The sequence below is a fragment of the Xiphophorus maculatus genome, chromosome 8, assembly GCF_002775205.1.
Source record: "Xiphophorus maculatus strain JP 163 A chromosome 8, X_maculatus-5.0-male, whole genome shotgun sequence".
NCBI lineage: Eukaryota > Metazoa > Chordata > Actinopteri > Cyprinodontiformes > Poeciliidae > Xiphophorus > Xiphophorus maculatus.
This window is the reverse complement of record NC_036450.1, coordinates 25,940,242-25,954,222: the sequence shown is the minus strand read 5'-3', so window position 1 is coordinate 25,954,222 and position 13,981 is coordinate 25,940,242. Positions and strand designations below refer to the sequence as shown.

Genomic DNA, 13,981 nt, shown 5'->3' with positions numbered 1-13,981 from the left:
AAAAATTCAAAACATTGGATAAAAGTGTGTGTGGAGGAGCGGGAGAAGTTTTACTGCCACCCCGGTGTGTCAGCTGCTGCTTCTTATTGAACAATGAGCTTGGAGGTAAGAGCTCGGAGCTGAACGGAATACTTTTTATACACAACCGAGGAAGGGTCGAGTTTCCCGCTTTGGACTTTTGGGAATACTTTGGACATTTTCCTGCCAGAGAGTTATTGAACTCGGATAGAGAGCTTCTTTTTTATTCCTCAAAAAAGTAAGTGATAGAAAAACACCCGAAAGACCTCTTCAACTTTTCCTCTTGTCAGTCTTTTGGTGGCATTTTTGGGGAATGTCTCTACAGCTCTGGTTCAGATTGGATGAGAAGTGTCTGTAGACATCAAGTCTTGTCACAAGTCATTTAAGATTGAATTAAAACATATACCTCTGGACTTTGGCTAGGTTATTCTAACATGCTTCAATCTAAAATCCACTGAATTCTATCTCGTCTGTATCCATGCTGAAGGAAAACATCCCCACAGCATGAACCTACCACCTCCATGTTTTACCACATAGTGAAGCTGAAGTGTTGTCTTCTGTTTTGCATGTTGACAAATATATGTCATACTTTCCAATTTTGTTTTAAAGCATTAAAGTTTGAGATGATAACATGGCAAAATGTGAAAAGATTCTAGGAGTGTGGATATTGTTTTTGACCTCCTGAGATTTTGGAATTTTTTACCTAAAAAGTCCATAAATCATTGGATTAGTTTACCAATTTAACCAAACGTTTCTCTTTTTTTCTCCCAATGATAGTTAAGCGCTTAGTTTTTAAGCTAAAAAGTTATTTCCAGCATGGAGGCTTGTTCAGGTTCTTATGATACATTTAGTCCAACCATTGTCTGAATTTTTCAATATTTGCTGACACTTGCTGCTCTACAGTCCATAAATAATGACTTTTATTGAAATGTCATGTAACATACTCACAAATGTTGATGTGAAAAGCCGCTGTGAGAGATGTTTGACTCCATTTGTTTAAATTTGTGTTGTGAGAGTGATACCAGCCTCACATTGCCTTAAAACATGCATCAATGTTTTGTTGTTGTTGTTGTTGTTGTTGTTGTTTTAGATTATCTATGTTATGACATCATCCAGCTGAGCCTGGTTTAACTTACCAAATAAAGGTCAAAAAGTGGTTTAAAAATCACAATTTCACATCAGTGATAAACCATCGTCCCTCATAGTTTTTCTTTTAATCTCTCACAGAATTGAGTGGTGTTTGCAAAGCACCCAACCCAGAAATGGTATTTATTTTCCGTGGCTGTAAGCCCAAGAGTGGAAATAAGGAAACCTGTACATGTTAGCTTCTGCTAGAGTTTCACCTGACAAATGACTCAAAGTAGTGTATACACCACTTTCACAAATAATATCTCGTAGAATATGAAATGTTCATGGCAAGTAAATATATTGTACATACACTTATATATTTATTTGATAATTATGTTATGTTGTCTTTTATAGGAATGTTTAAAGCCAGATTTTTATTCAAAAATCCATAAATCATTGGATCATAAGAGAAAATGAGAATGGCGGTTCATTTTTCAATGCCATATTATCACCATGTTATTCATTCATTTATAAATGTCACAGTTTCAAAGTAAACATTTACTTAGTAAGTGTAGTATTAAATAAGCAAGTATAAACATATTTAGCTTGAAACTGTGACATTTATAAATGAATGGTGAAAATATGTCTTTGAGAAATTAACCCTCATTGTTTTTGTCTTCTGACAGACTAAAGAACCCAAATTATTGCTGTTAATTTTGACTGTGTAACTTTACATATGACCCCTTTAGCAGGGACCCTGAACGGTCTTTTAACCGCTTCAGCAAAGATCTGCATATCTCCCTCTTCCTAGCTTCCTCCTCCAACTCATGTTGGGCAGTCCAAGGCTTTCCACTGCCCATGTGACTTAATCTGTTCAACTGCAACACCTCCCTAAGAAGGCATCCAGAAACCATCCTAACCAGAAGCCCAAACCAGCTTAACTGTCTCCCTTTGACAGAGAGAAGCGGCAACTCTGTTTCTCCCTAAGGGCCAATCTGTCTCATCACCAGTTTTAGGGAGCAAATGGCCCTTCTTTAAGGATTCTGACAGCCCATATTCCTGCAGTACCTCAGCACAGGAAAAGCTATAGGCATATGGTCACAAACCTCACCCAAGTGAAGACTTATTGGGCCATCTTCCATGCACCCCTGAATGTTGTTGCCTGGTAAAAGAGCTGATTCAGCATCCAGTGGCCGTGATGGAAACCATCTTGTTTCTCCTGGATCTGAGACTCAGCAGGACTCTGATGTCCAGTGCTGAGTGACTATCACATGCATGGAGTGAGAGGATATAAGCTGAGCATGTGGTTAGGTATCTGTCTCACAAAGTGACTCAAGAATTGGTTATTAGAGGGAGTACCTCATCATACCTCACATTCAGGGTCATGTTATGTCTGAAACTCGCATTGCGAACGTTGAAGGGCCTCTTCCCGGTACTTCTGTGCCTTTAATCATACTTTAATGATTAAAGGCATTTAAAAGTATGATTACATACTTTTAAATATTACAAATGCACTCCTCACACTTTTAAAAACAGCCCTGTGACTAGACCTGTCACAATAACTCATTTTTCTGGACGATAAATTGTCCCAGAAATTATTACGATAAATGATAATATGTTGTTTTGGAACCATTTTCAATTACCATATCGATAATGGCATAATAATGCAAAATTGCCTGCTCAACGACCAATAAACTTTAATTTTATTAAAGAGCACTTAACACTGGAACTGGAAGATATTTTAAATATCCAATATAAAACACAACTACCAATAACAGAAAGGAAATAAAAATCTGCACACAACCGAATCCATAAATAAAATTGATTATTCAGTTTTTGTAAACTAATTTGCTCTTCAAAAAATATTAATCATCAGAATAGAAATGATCATACTGTTTTTAATTGATCAAATAATTAATTGCTTCTTGCAACAGGCTTACCAGTGACTTAAAGTTTTTCGGAGCAGGTCTGCACTGAGGTTTAAATCCATCCTGGAGTCTTTAAGCACAGAGTTGGCATGTTCTCCCTGTGGATGTGTGGGTTCTCTCCAGGTACTCTAGCTTCCTACCACAGTCCAAAAACAAGCCTTCTAGGTTAACTGCTCTGTCTGAATTAGCCCTGTGTCAGTCCAGACTGTACACCTCCTCCATTGACCGCTGGAGGTAGGCATTGGTATCCCTGCAGAGATAAGCAGGTTTAGACAGTGGTTGGATGCTTTCAGACTTTAGTCAAAAGATGTTTTTACATTCAGGGTTTCATTATCTGTAATGTCCAAAACCAGACATTAAGCACATGTTTTTGTCGCTAAAGCTCCAGGATTGAAAAGTGTAGGGTCCATGTCAGTTCTGCCCTATGCAGAACCAAATTTATCTGCGAGAGCAGCAAGAACACTTCAAAGGTTTCATCTTCAGAACAGGTTTTGGTTCTAAAATTTACAAAATGAAGCTCCTCCTCTGAGCTGCAGCTTCCGAGCTTCCACCTCACAGAGCAGCTCTCCCCTACGACACCCTCACTCAGCTCCTTCAAACTATCCAGCAGCAATTAGCAGACACCTGGTGGAACTGCACATCTGCTGAGCTCATTATATAATCTACTTCTCAGCACAACGCTGGTAAAAAACGTTTTTAAAGGTTTAATAGAGGAGCCATGTTGTGATGACTTCCTGAAGGCAGAGTTTCAGAAAGAGCAGGAGTTTTTAAAGTGACAGAGGCCCACTTTCAAGTCATACTTTTTGTGTACGGCATTTTCATAACAACTGAAAGCAACATAGTTACTTGATTGTACTTTAAAATGGCACCAAGTGCCTGGAAAGCACATAGTACTGCCCCTTTAACAAGCAAATGTCATTCTCAGTTTTCTGTGTTACAACTTGACAAGATTGCTGAAACCAGCACTTGACAATCCTAGCTCACTAGTTTTCACACTCTGTGATCTTTTTCACATTTTATCATGTTACATTCATAAAACGTTTTTATTATTATTTTATGTCAAGATCAACACAAACAGTATTATGAGTGTGAAGTGCAGGAGGGACAATAGATGTAATTGAATCTCAGTAAAAATGTGTTGGTTCTGTTTAGAGAACATTAGTGACCCAAAAGCATCATGAGGCCTGAGAAACCCAGCAGACTGGTCAGGGAGAACGTTCTGGAGAGGTTTACAGCTTGCAACATCTCCCAGGGGGCAATTAATCGATTAATCAATTTTTCTGTTTTGAAGATCTACTTTGTGGGAAATCTGGACGGTCTCACTAATGCACTGCTTGGAGTTCCAGAGTGATGTTGACCTGCCCAGGAACTACCACCTTGTCTGACAAACGTGTTTTACAGCTTCTATTTGACTTTGAATTCAGGTCTACTCACAGAAGGAATTGTTTTGTCCTTTGTAATTTTCTTTAAGGGGAAAAAAAGTGAGGATAAAACGTATCAATTAAAATCAAAAATTTTATTTGTTCTAAAAAATAAAATAAAAAAATCAGATTTTATTTTTAAGCCACTTCGCCCAGCCCCACCCAGAGCTCAGAGGCTGAGTTTCACCTTCCATCAGGATAACAAGCCTACACCTACAACCAGAGCTACAATGAAATGATTTTGATCAAACCAGATTCATGTCTTAGGATGGTCTAGTCAAAGGCCAGACCTAAATCCAACTGAAAACATGTGGCAAGATTTAAAGTTGAGGTGTGTTGCAAAGAAAAATTATCACAAATTTCCCCCAGCAGAAGTAAGCTGCTAATGAAACCCGAAAGGGTTTTTTTTTAAAGCTTTTCTGCTGCAGAGAGTTTTTCTTCAAAAGGGTGACTCAAGGGGACTCCGATTCTACTGCCATCGTTTAACAGAGTTCTTTTTATTCAGTGATAAACTGAAGAACACAGCACATGATTGGTTGTTTTCTTTAGCAAACAATATTCCTCTCTCTCTCTTTTTCTTTGCTCCTGTTTTATGCCAGTCCACATATTTCCTAGCCTTGGTTTTAACTTAAGGCTGTAGAGATGAGCTTGTTCAAACAGAGGGTTTGTTGGAAACAAGCAGATGCTTAGAGCCTTCAAAGACAGCACCACTGTTGTTCTTCTACTCACCTCACGCTCCCCACCCCTCAAGGCCGTCCGCGTCTCCAGCAAAGTGCTGCAGGCTGCTATCAAAGTGACTCAGACAGAGGAGGGTTTGTGCACAAGTCACACAAAATCTCCACCGGAATTATCACAAGGTTACACAACTACGAGACATTGGCACCTGCTTTATTTTTATTAGCTGTAAAACTAATTGGTAATAAAACTTTTATTACCAGTTGTTAATCTTTCAAAGGTGGCTGACCTCATTTTATTTGAGGAAAATTAACACAATACTTGGAACAGCACAATAATTCATGGTCAGTTCTTGGCATAGGTTGACATAAACGGTTTTGTCTAGGGCAGCAACTGCTGACAACGATAAAATAAAAAGTGGAAACAACCCCCCCCGAAATTATTAAAGGTGCAGTATGTAAATATTGTAAAAATATGTTTGTTTGTTTTTTACATTTTCTAAAGGAGCAGTATTGTTTAAAATGGTCTTTTTTTAGTTTACATCATGTTATAATTCTCTCATCAAAAACACACTAGTGTTGCTTTGATTCTTTCATGCATGTTTGAAAAATCCTTTTGTCTCCCATGGCAACCATTCAGTTGTGCAAAATGCGTGGTTGGACCGAGGCCGAGGTCTTCTAGACTCGACATGCCTCATAAGTTATTGTTTTTTTTCCAACTAGAGGACTCCTTTGCTATTTTATACACACATTTCCTACATCTTCTAATGTAGACCCCCAGTCAAACCAAAGTAATTCCAAGCGAGTGACTAGCAGACATTACCTGTTGGAAATCAAAAACCATGCATCCTGACAGTAGTCTTAGGCCAAGTACGCACATGACCAAGTCTTTATAACACAGCTTTTGTTGGGTGGAAGGACAAAACACATAAAAACGTATTCGTCTGCCCAGATATCTGGCAATGCGTGGAGTAGGCCATAGTAGAATCTAGAAAATTATCTTAAACTGCTGGTTGTTAAAACAAATGCACAACATCCCTCTTGTGATTACAAACTGATGGTCAGTACAGAGCTGCGTATCCAGGAAAATCCCCTATGAAAGGAGTTAAATTGCAAAGATTTGAAATGGCAAAGTTGTGAAATGAGCAGCAGCTGATTCTGTATGAAGAAGCACTCACAGTTCTTCATACAGTTTGATCCCTCACAAACACACCCATCACCCGCACCAATCATCCTGCAACCTCAGGCCTTCTCAGCTCTCTTCAGATCTTCCTTATCTGCAGCATCAGGGAGCAGGGAGTACGAGGGCATGTCCACATGTCGCCTATTAGCTGTTGCTCTGGGCGATGTGCTTTGTACACACGTGTAGTCCCGAAAAAACACACAGCTCTCCGCCAGCCTTAGATTGTTCGACGGATTGGGAGAGATTGCTCGACAGCTGATTTCCATTTCTCTCTGTTCAACGTTTGCTCTCGTTCCTGCCAACCAGAACCCAGCCATATTATTCTTTGGGGTAAAAAGTTCACTCTTTTATTTTTGGAGTCCTTCTGTTTTACACGGTCTATAAATAGTCGGGAGGTTTGTGAAGACGCAGGAGGGGGAGCTGGTTGGAGATTTGCCGTCATCCTGGAAATGATCAAACTCCTCACGAAGCGGCACCTTCATGCTTATTTCTGTGATTTGAAGCAACCTTCCCTGAACGGCTCCCATCTTTGCTTGACCTAAAATTCCCTTTTCAGCTCCAACGTGCTGAGTGTGCATGTCTGGGAGTGCTGCTAATTTAAACAGCGTTGTGGAGCCGTCCTGCAGAGAGGAGCGCTTGCAGGCGCTTTGACTCATGCACTAGATATTCACATAATGCTCAATCGGCATGTCTCTACTTGCTGCCGATGGGCTCTGTATTACTGTCACAACACAAAACTTAATCTTCTTGTTGTGTTGTGACAAAACACATCAGTTACGGCGTAGTGTGAGAAGCACTTAGGTAATGCTTCCCTAAAGCAGAAAACCAACATGTTCTGATCAGGTTGTGCTCCGACTGATAATCACATTAGTCATTTTAATTACTGGTTGTTTTTACCAAATATGTACCTTGGATATGGAGTTCTGGGTTTTAGGTAATCGGCGACGAATGAGCTATTCAGAAAGGAGGGAAGTGACAGGTTCTGAAAGCTAACGGTTTCACAGAATCTGTTGCTGTAAAGGTCGACCTTGCTAACGTGCTGCAGCAGATAAAACACCTGATGTTTTGCAAAAACTGCTGCAGTCTTGACACAATAGAAACACATTTTGAAGGTTTTGTTTTCAGTGACTTGAACATGTTTATGTTAGACATTAGTATATATTTCTGATATGTCAATGCTGTCTCCACAATCCAACAGAGGTTGTAGATAGAGAGAGTTAGTAGCGAGGCCTGTCACAATAACAAACTTTGCTGGATGATAAATTGTCCCAGAAGTTTTTGTGATAAACTATAATACTGCTATTTTGAGAGTAACATAATGGTAATGGAATAATAATACACATACACCTGCTCAAAGATGAATAAACTTTCATTTCTAACAAACATTTAATGCTGGAACTGGAAGACATTTTAAAGATCCAAAATAAAATAAAAATAAATAAATAAAATGGATACTGAAAGCACTGCAAACAAAATTTTTGGGCTAGTTGAGACCAATGCACTAGGCCAGTGGTGCCCAAAGTTGATCCTGGAGGGCCGGCACCCTGCATGTTTTAGTTCTCTCCCTGGTGGTAATAACAACCTTCTCAGCATGTCAGTGTTCTTCTTATGAACCATCATGTCAACCATCATTTGATCCAGGTGCATTAAACCAGGGAGAGAACTAAAACATGCAGGATGCCAGTGCTCCACGACCCACTCTGGTCACCACTGCATTAGGCTGAAGCTTTTTGTTATTCAGTCTTTGGTAGAAAAAGAGGGAGATAAGAGAAAAATAAACAAATGGAAATAATTAATTGATTTATTGTTCATTGCCAAAGTAGTAGTGGAAGGTAGTGCTTTGCTTTTTAATTCCGTTCATAGTGCTTTGTAGACTTATTCACACTACTTGGATTTTTCTCATTTTTATGTCACAATCTACTTAATTGGTTTTTATGCAACTGCTCCAATAAAGGTCAGATTTGTGGAGTAGATGATAGATAGTTGTTCTAACCCTGCTTTAAGCTTCTCCACAACTTCCTCCCTGACACACACACACCCACGCCTACATGCCCACTGTTGGACTCTGTTTTCTAAGTAGGTGACTTCTAAAGCCAATGGGCCAATACCATGCCTTCCTTTTCAGACTGTATTTGTGAAAAAAAATACAATAACTTTGAAAACCATGTAGAATCTTCATTCCATCTAACAAGTTTCCAGTACTTTGTGTTGGTCTATTAAATAAAAGCATACTAACATCTATTGTTTATGGTTATGTCTACGGTTGTTTATTGTTTATGCACAACAACATATTGAAAAAGTTTAAGTACATTTGCAAGGCACTGTAATAAAATGTAACATTCACTTCAAATCTATCTATCGCATAGATTTTGAAAGCTTGGTTGCACGAAGAAAAAGGGAAAAGAAGCCTTCAAGTCTTCAGAGATTACTTCAACCTACTAATCTATAAATACATAATGAGTACATAAAACCCTTAAGTTGAACTGAGATGTATCCTGAATTTATTGTGAAACTGCAAACCAAGCCATGTCTGGAATCTGACCAGATAGTGTAGTTATGATATCTCTGTTTACCTTAGCACAATACAACAAGTGTATCGTCTTGAAATAGGAATAATCACAGATTTATTTTAAGCTTGTAGACTAGACTAGTTCTTCTAACATTGATTTAACCCTTTCAAATACTATAAAACGTCGTATTTGATATATACAGCATTTTAATAACAACCAAAGTTAACATAGTTACTTGACTGTGATATAAAATGGCACTCTGTGCCTGGAAAACACATAATACTGCTCCTTTAGAGTTCTGAGCAAAGCATGTCTGTTGGCAAACAGAAAAGCTGCAACAATAAAGCAGAGCTCCTTAACAGTTTCCATTACTTAACAATCCTCTGTGGAGTTTGGGTCTCGTCTGATCCAAGTCCATAATGTGGCACTTGGTGGTTGAAGGTGTGAAAATGGAGACGAGCGGCTCTAAGCCGGTATCTGTGTTTACAGTAACGCAATAACACTCTTATTAGACAAACACTGACTGAAGAATGTGGAGAAGAAATTCCATACATCACTCTTATGTTTTTATGCAACTACTGCACACTTTGCATGACAATTTAGATATTTCTGGTCATGCATTATGCTGCTAACGCAAAGTAAGTTGCAGAGGCACAGAGTGAGAAATGCTTTCAAAATCGAAGCAGAAATTCTTGTTGCTGACAGAGATCCAATTTGGGGAACTACAGACGGCCTGGGCTCTCTACAGTAAAGGAGAGTCTTAGGCTTAAAACACCAAAGGAATAGGTATCGGTTAAACTTGATTTTAAACAAGGATCTTTAAGTAATATTCATACATCAGTTCTTCTGAATACAGAATCCAAATATCATTAGATATTTGGATTCTTCCTTTCCATCATCAATATCTCATCTATCACCAACATTGTTTTTCCTTTGAAAGATGACAGATTTTACTTCAACTTTTTTATTTTGCTGATCACCTGTCAGTTTGGCTCTAACTCCAACTCTGTTATATATTTCCTTTTAGCAAAATAGGAAATATTCCTTTTATTTTGCTGAAAGGAAATAAACCAGAAGAGCAGCTAGTAAGGGCATGATTAAATATAATTTAGAAATAGCTTCTTTGGTGAGTCAAGCAACACACTCTCATCATAAAGTACCAGTAGAAGTGGGAAACATCACATCTTTAGACATTTTTAGAAATTTGTTTAAGCCGGGGCTTTTTAAACAAACATAATGGATTCATGGTTTAAATTAACGTGGTTGAACCAGTAATTGTTCTGTTTCTTTGTTGATGTGATATGTTTATTTTTAGAATTTCCAACTAATATTAACCTATTCTTATAACATTGGTAAATGATGTGTATGTTTTTGTATTTTTTTTACTGACTGTTTTATGTATTCATATTGATTAATATTAAATAATAATAATAAAGATTGTGAAAACAAACCGGTAGTTTGAGCTCAGCTTGAGGTGCTCAGTGGTTTGGAAGAAATTTCTGCCTTCTAGTTTTGCTTTTCAAAAGCTGCAGATGGTGCAGCTTACAGCAGATCTGAACTCCACAATCTGTGATTTGCATTCTGACATGGCCGCCTGTTTCACTTCCTCCTGAGCACAGAGAACCCCCCTGAGGAAGCTGGTGATGGGCGTGTCTGGGGGGAGGTTACTGAGGGGGGGATACAGATACAGTGACACGCAGACAGACGGCATGTTGCCTGTCTGTGCGTGCACAGCAGTTAAATTTAGTACGTACAGAACCCATTTTTATAATTAGGTGCAACGTCCACACATGTCTGTCTGAGGTTTGGACTATAAAAATCACTTTATTATCCGTATGTTTGTTGTCTGTTGTGTGTAGGAAGAAAAAAATCTTCTTTGTAAGCTCCTGTTTATTGCCTAAAGCTTTCACACATGGACAATAATTCAATAACAAAATATATCGCAATAAACACGTGATCAATATCAATATGTAATTCATTTGATAGAATGAATGATTTCGTCTCATTGAAATCTGAATTGTTTTTAGTGTGAAACTGACCGGGTGTTTCTGGATGTTTCTCTGCAGGTTCCAGCCAGCAGTTTGAGACTGAGAAGAAAAAACATTTGAGGAGCTGGAAGTGGATTGAAGGAGGTATTAAGAAGCAACGACTGTGAAAGAAAAGAAGAAGAAGAAGTGGGAAAATCGCAACGATGGGGAGGAAAAAGATTCAGATTGCACGAATAATGGATGAAAGGAACAGACATGTAAGCAACAGACAGAAGGTCAACAGAAACTGCTTTCAGTCAAAATCAGTCCCAAGTTTCACAGTTAGAACTACAATTCCAGTCTGAGTACAGACTGGATGTCTTAGTGTTTTAACTAGAAGCTGAGAGCTGAAATGATGTCACATTTATATGATTGTGTTTAATCTCAGTTCAGTTGTTACTATCCAAAAGTAAATTTACAAATTTCACCAACTGATGGAAGTAATGCTTTAAAGTTGAAACAAAGTAACATCCCAGCATCCAGAGACTCACTATCATGTGATGTTCACAAGCACTCACTGGGTATGAGTCTGATTGTGATGCACCAGCTGGCTCAATGCAACATGACTTCTGAGTAATGAGGCCCTGTCGTCAATAGGACTGTTGCATGAGTTCATTTTTACACACAAGTGAACACGCCACAGAGTGTGCACGCCCCCCCACCCCCCACCCCCACACACAGGTCGTGTTTGAGGGAACATTTCTTCTCTTCCTGTTTTGACAGGAAGTGCAAGCACATGTGCTTCCTGATCCACAGCAGGCAGGATCTACCCTCACAGTTCTTCCCTGGACTGTGTGATGGGGCATCCAGCACAGTGCAGCAGCTTACAGTCGGGCTATTTTTAAAAGGAATAATAATTTTAAAAAACTCACCAGCCTGTTTAATTATTTTGAGTAATCTACTGATTGTTCTGACAGTTAGTCAAGTAATTGCATGAAAAAACAATATTTATAAATACTGCCATGATATTAATATTTTAATATCAATATCTGCCCAAATTTTCATATGAGTGCAGCCCTAACAATTAGTTTTCTGTAGCTTAGAAAATTAACCTTCAATTTCAAGAGCAAATTTTTTAAGTCAACCTGGAGAAAATTACATAAAATCTAAAATTATATTCAATTTAATACAGTAAAAATAATAAAGCAGCAGGACACTTTAAAAAAAAATGTGCAGACTGCTCCAGTTTTCAGATTACATTTTCATCCTGAATCAGTTTAATAGATGAACTCTCATCTTGCAACAAAAGTTACAGCTTTTGTGTCCATGTGAACGACGGGATCTTTGGAAGCTTCATCACACAGAAACACACGTCAGCTCTGTAGACGACACGGTGCGCTCTGTCACTCCTGAGTTACCACTTGGAATGATGGGAAATATGTTTTCTGGATTGTGCATAAAGCTACACTGTTTCATGTGGTACATATTCTGACAAAGTGGAACGTCCCCAAATTTGGACGGATATCTGAAAACAGCACACCTTGCAGATCACAGTAAACTTCTGCAGTCGATACAGTTTCTCTTTCATTGTAAAAGTGCAAAAACCTTTAAGGACTACCCAGTGACTGTTGAAAAATAATATGTCATGACTTGACCTGCTCAACTATCTGACTTGTAATAAGGGGAAACTAAGAGCCTATTTTAACCTCTAATCATAATAAGGCAAAATCAGAGGCAACAACTCCAAGCAAAGCGGAGTAAAATTATTCCCTAGCTGCATTTAAAACAAACCAAGTAAACCAAAGAACATTTGCTTTACCTTCTTCACTAAAGTGTCAGACTAAATGTACTGTCGTAAAAAAGATAAAAGGATAAAAGCCAAGTGGCTACTTTTATCAAAAATGTAACTCTCATGTATAAAACTGGTCCTCACTTTCCTCTTGCCCTTAGGTGACATTTACAAAGCGCAAGTTCGGCCTGATGAAGAAAGCCTACGAGCTGAGCGTCCTGTGTGACTGTGAGATCGCTCTCATCATCTTCAACAGCACCAACAAGCTGTTCCAGTACGCCAGCACCGACATGGACAAGGTTCTGCTCAAATACACCGAGTACAATGAGCCGCATGAGAGTAGGACCAACTCGGACATTGTGGACGTAAGGAAACGATACACACACACGCGCTCCCTCCCCGCACACACACACAGATAATGTGGAATGGGGATGGATAGAAAAGATCTTTTAACATCTGATGGAATATTATCTACTGAGGTTCACGTGTCTTTAAAGCAAAAACTAAGGTTTAGGTTTAGGATTTCAACAGTTTCTTTTGTTGTTGTATTTATAATGATAATAATAAAGACTACACTCTCCCATTTACCAAGTGATCAAGTTTGTAATGTAGGAGATGCATGTTTGAATTTTTGTTTTGAAGCCTTCATAGCCTGTGTCCTCACAGGATCCTTCTGCTCAGCACAAGTACAATTTATTTTTGGTCCAACATTAAATTTTTTTTCCCATGATGCTTGAGATGTTTTTTTAAAAAAAATTGGAACTATGTTTATATTTATATTGTCCATCTTCAGCAACATTGTCCTTGCTTATGCAGCTTAGCAATCACACACAGACAGCCTGTTTTCCTTTTAACCCCCCCAAGTCACAACAGAGAGAACACCTGACAGAAAATGACATGAAAGCCACATTTATTTCAGATATTGATGATCTGATGAACAGCTACTTAACCTTTATATGGAATTTTCAATAATTTGCTTTCTCTGTTTTTGTGTCTTGTTTTTTATTCTCCTTTTGGACTTTGAGGGCTCATTGTTTATTAGTACAACACATGAATACTCGTATTTTCTTCCCTGATCTTAAGATTCTGTTCAGTAATTTATGGAGAAATAAAACAAGGTTTTATTGTCGGGTACAGAATTAAAATGTTCCTGACAGTACAGCAACCAAATCGATATTCTCTTTATGTTTCTGGGTGTGAAAGCTGCTGCTGTAACATTTCTTATCATGCAATGTAACAGTATTCCTAACGGTGCTTTATTGTGTGTTCAAACATAAAGGAATACACATGCACTGGGTTGAAGCTTGTGAATTTTACCATATTACAAGCAAAGTAAGTTGCATTGTCTGGGTGTAACCTTGTTTTCTCCTCTGCTGTGTTGATGTGGTGATTAAGATGTTGTTGCTACGTATCTGTAGCATTC

The 13,981-nt window shown here is 38.4% G+C and overlaps 1 protein-coding gene across 1 annotated transcript in view; it reads left to right on the top strand.

The window, feature by feature from the left end:
- LOC102234229 (myocyte-specific enhancer factor 2C-like) overlaps nt 1-13,981 on the top strand; it is a 30,338-nt gene that overhangs the window by 2,364 nt on the left and 13,993 nt on the right. The window contains exons 3-4 of the mRNA XM_023338301.1: nt 10,869-11,047; nt 12,720-12,923. Coding sequence (XP_023194069.1) covers nt 10,994-11,047; nt 12,720-12,923 — 258 coding nt within the window. The 5' untranslated portion in view covers nt 10,869-10,993. The remainder of the gene's footprint in view (nt 1-10,868; nt 11,048-12,719; nt 12,924-13,981) is intronic.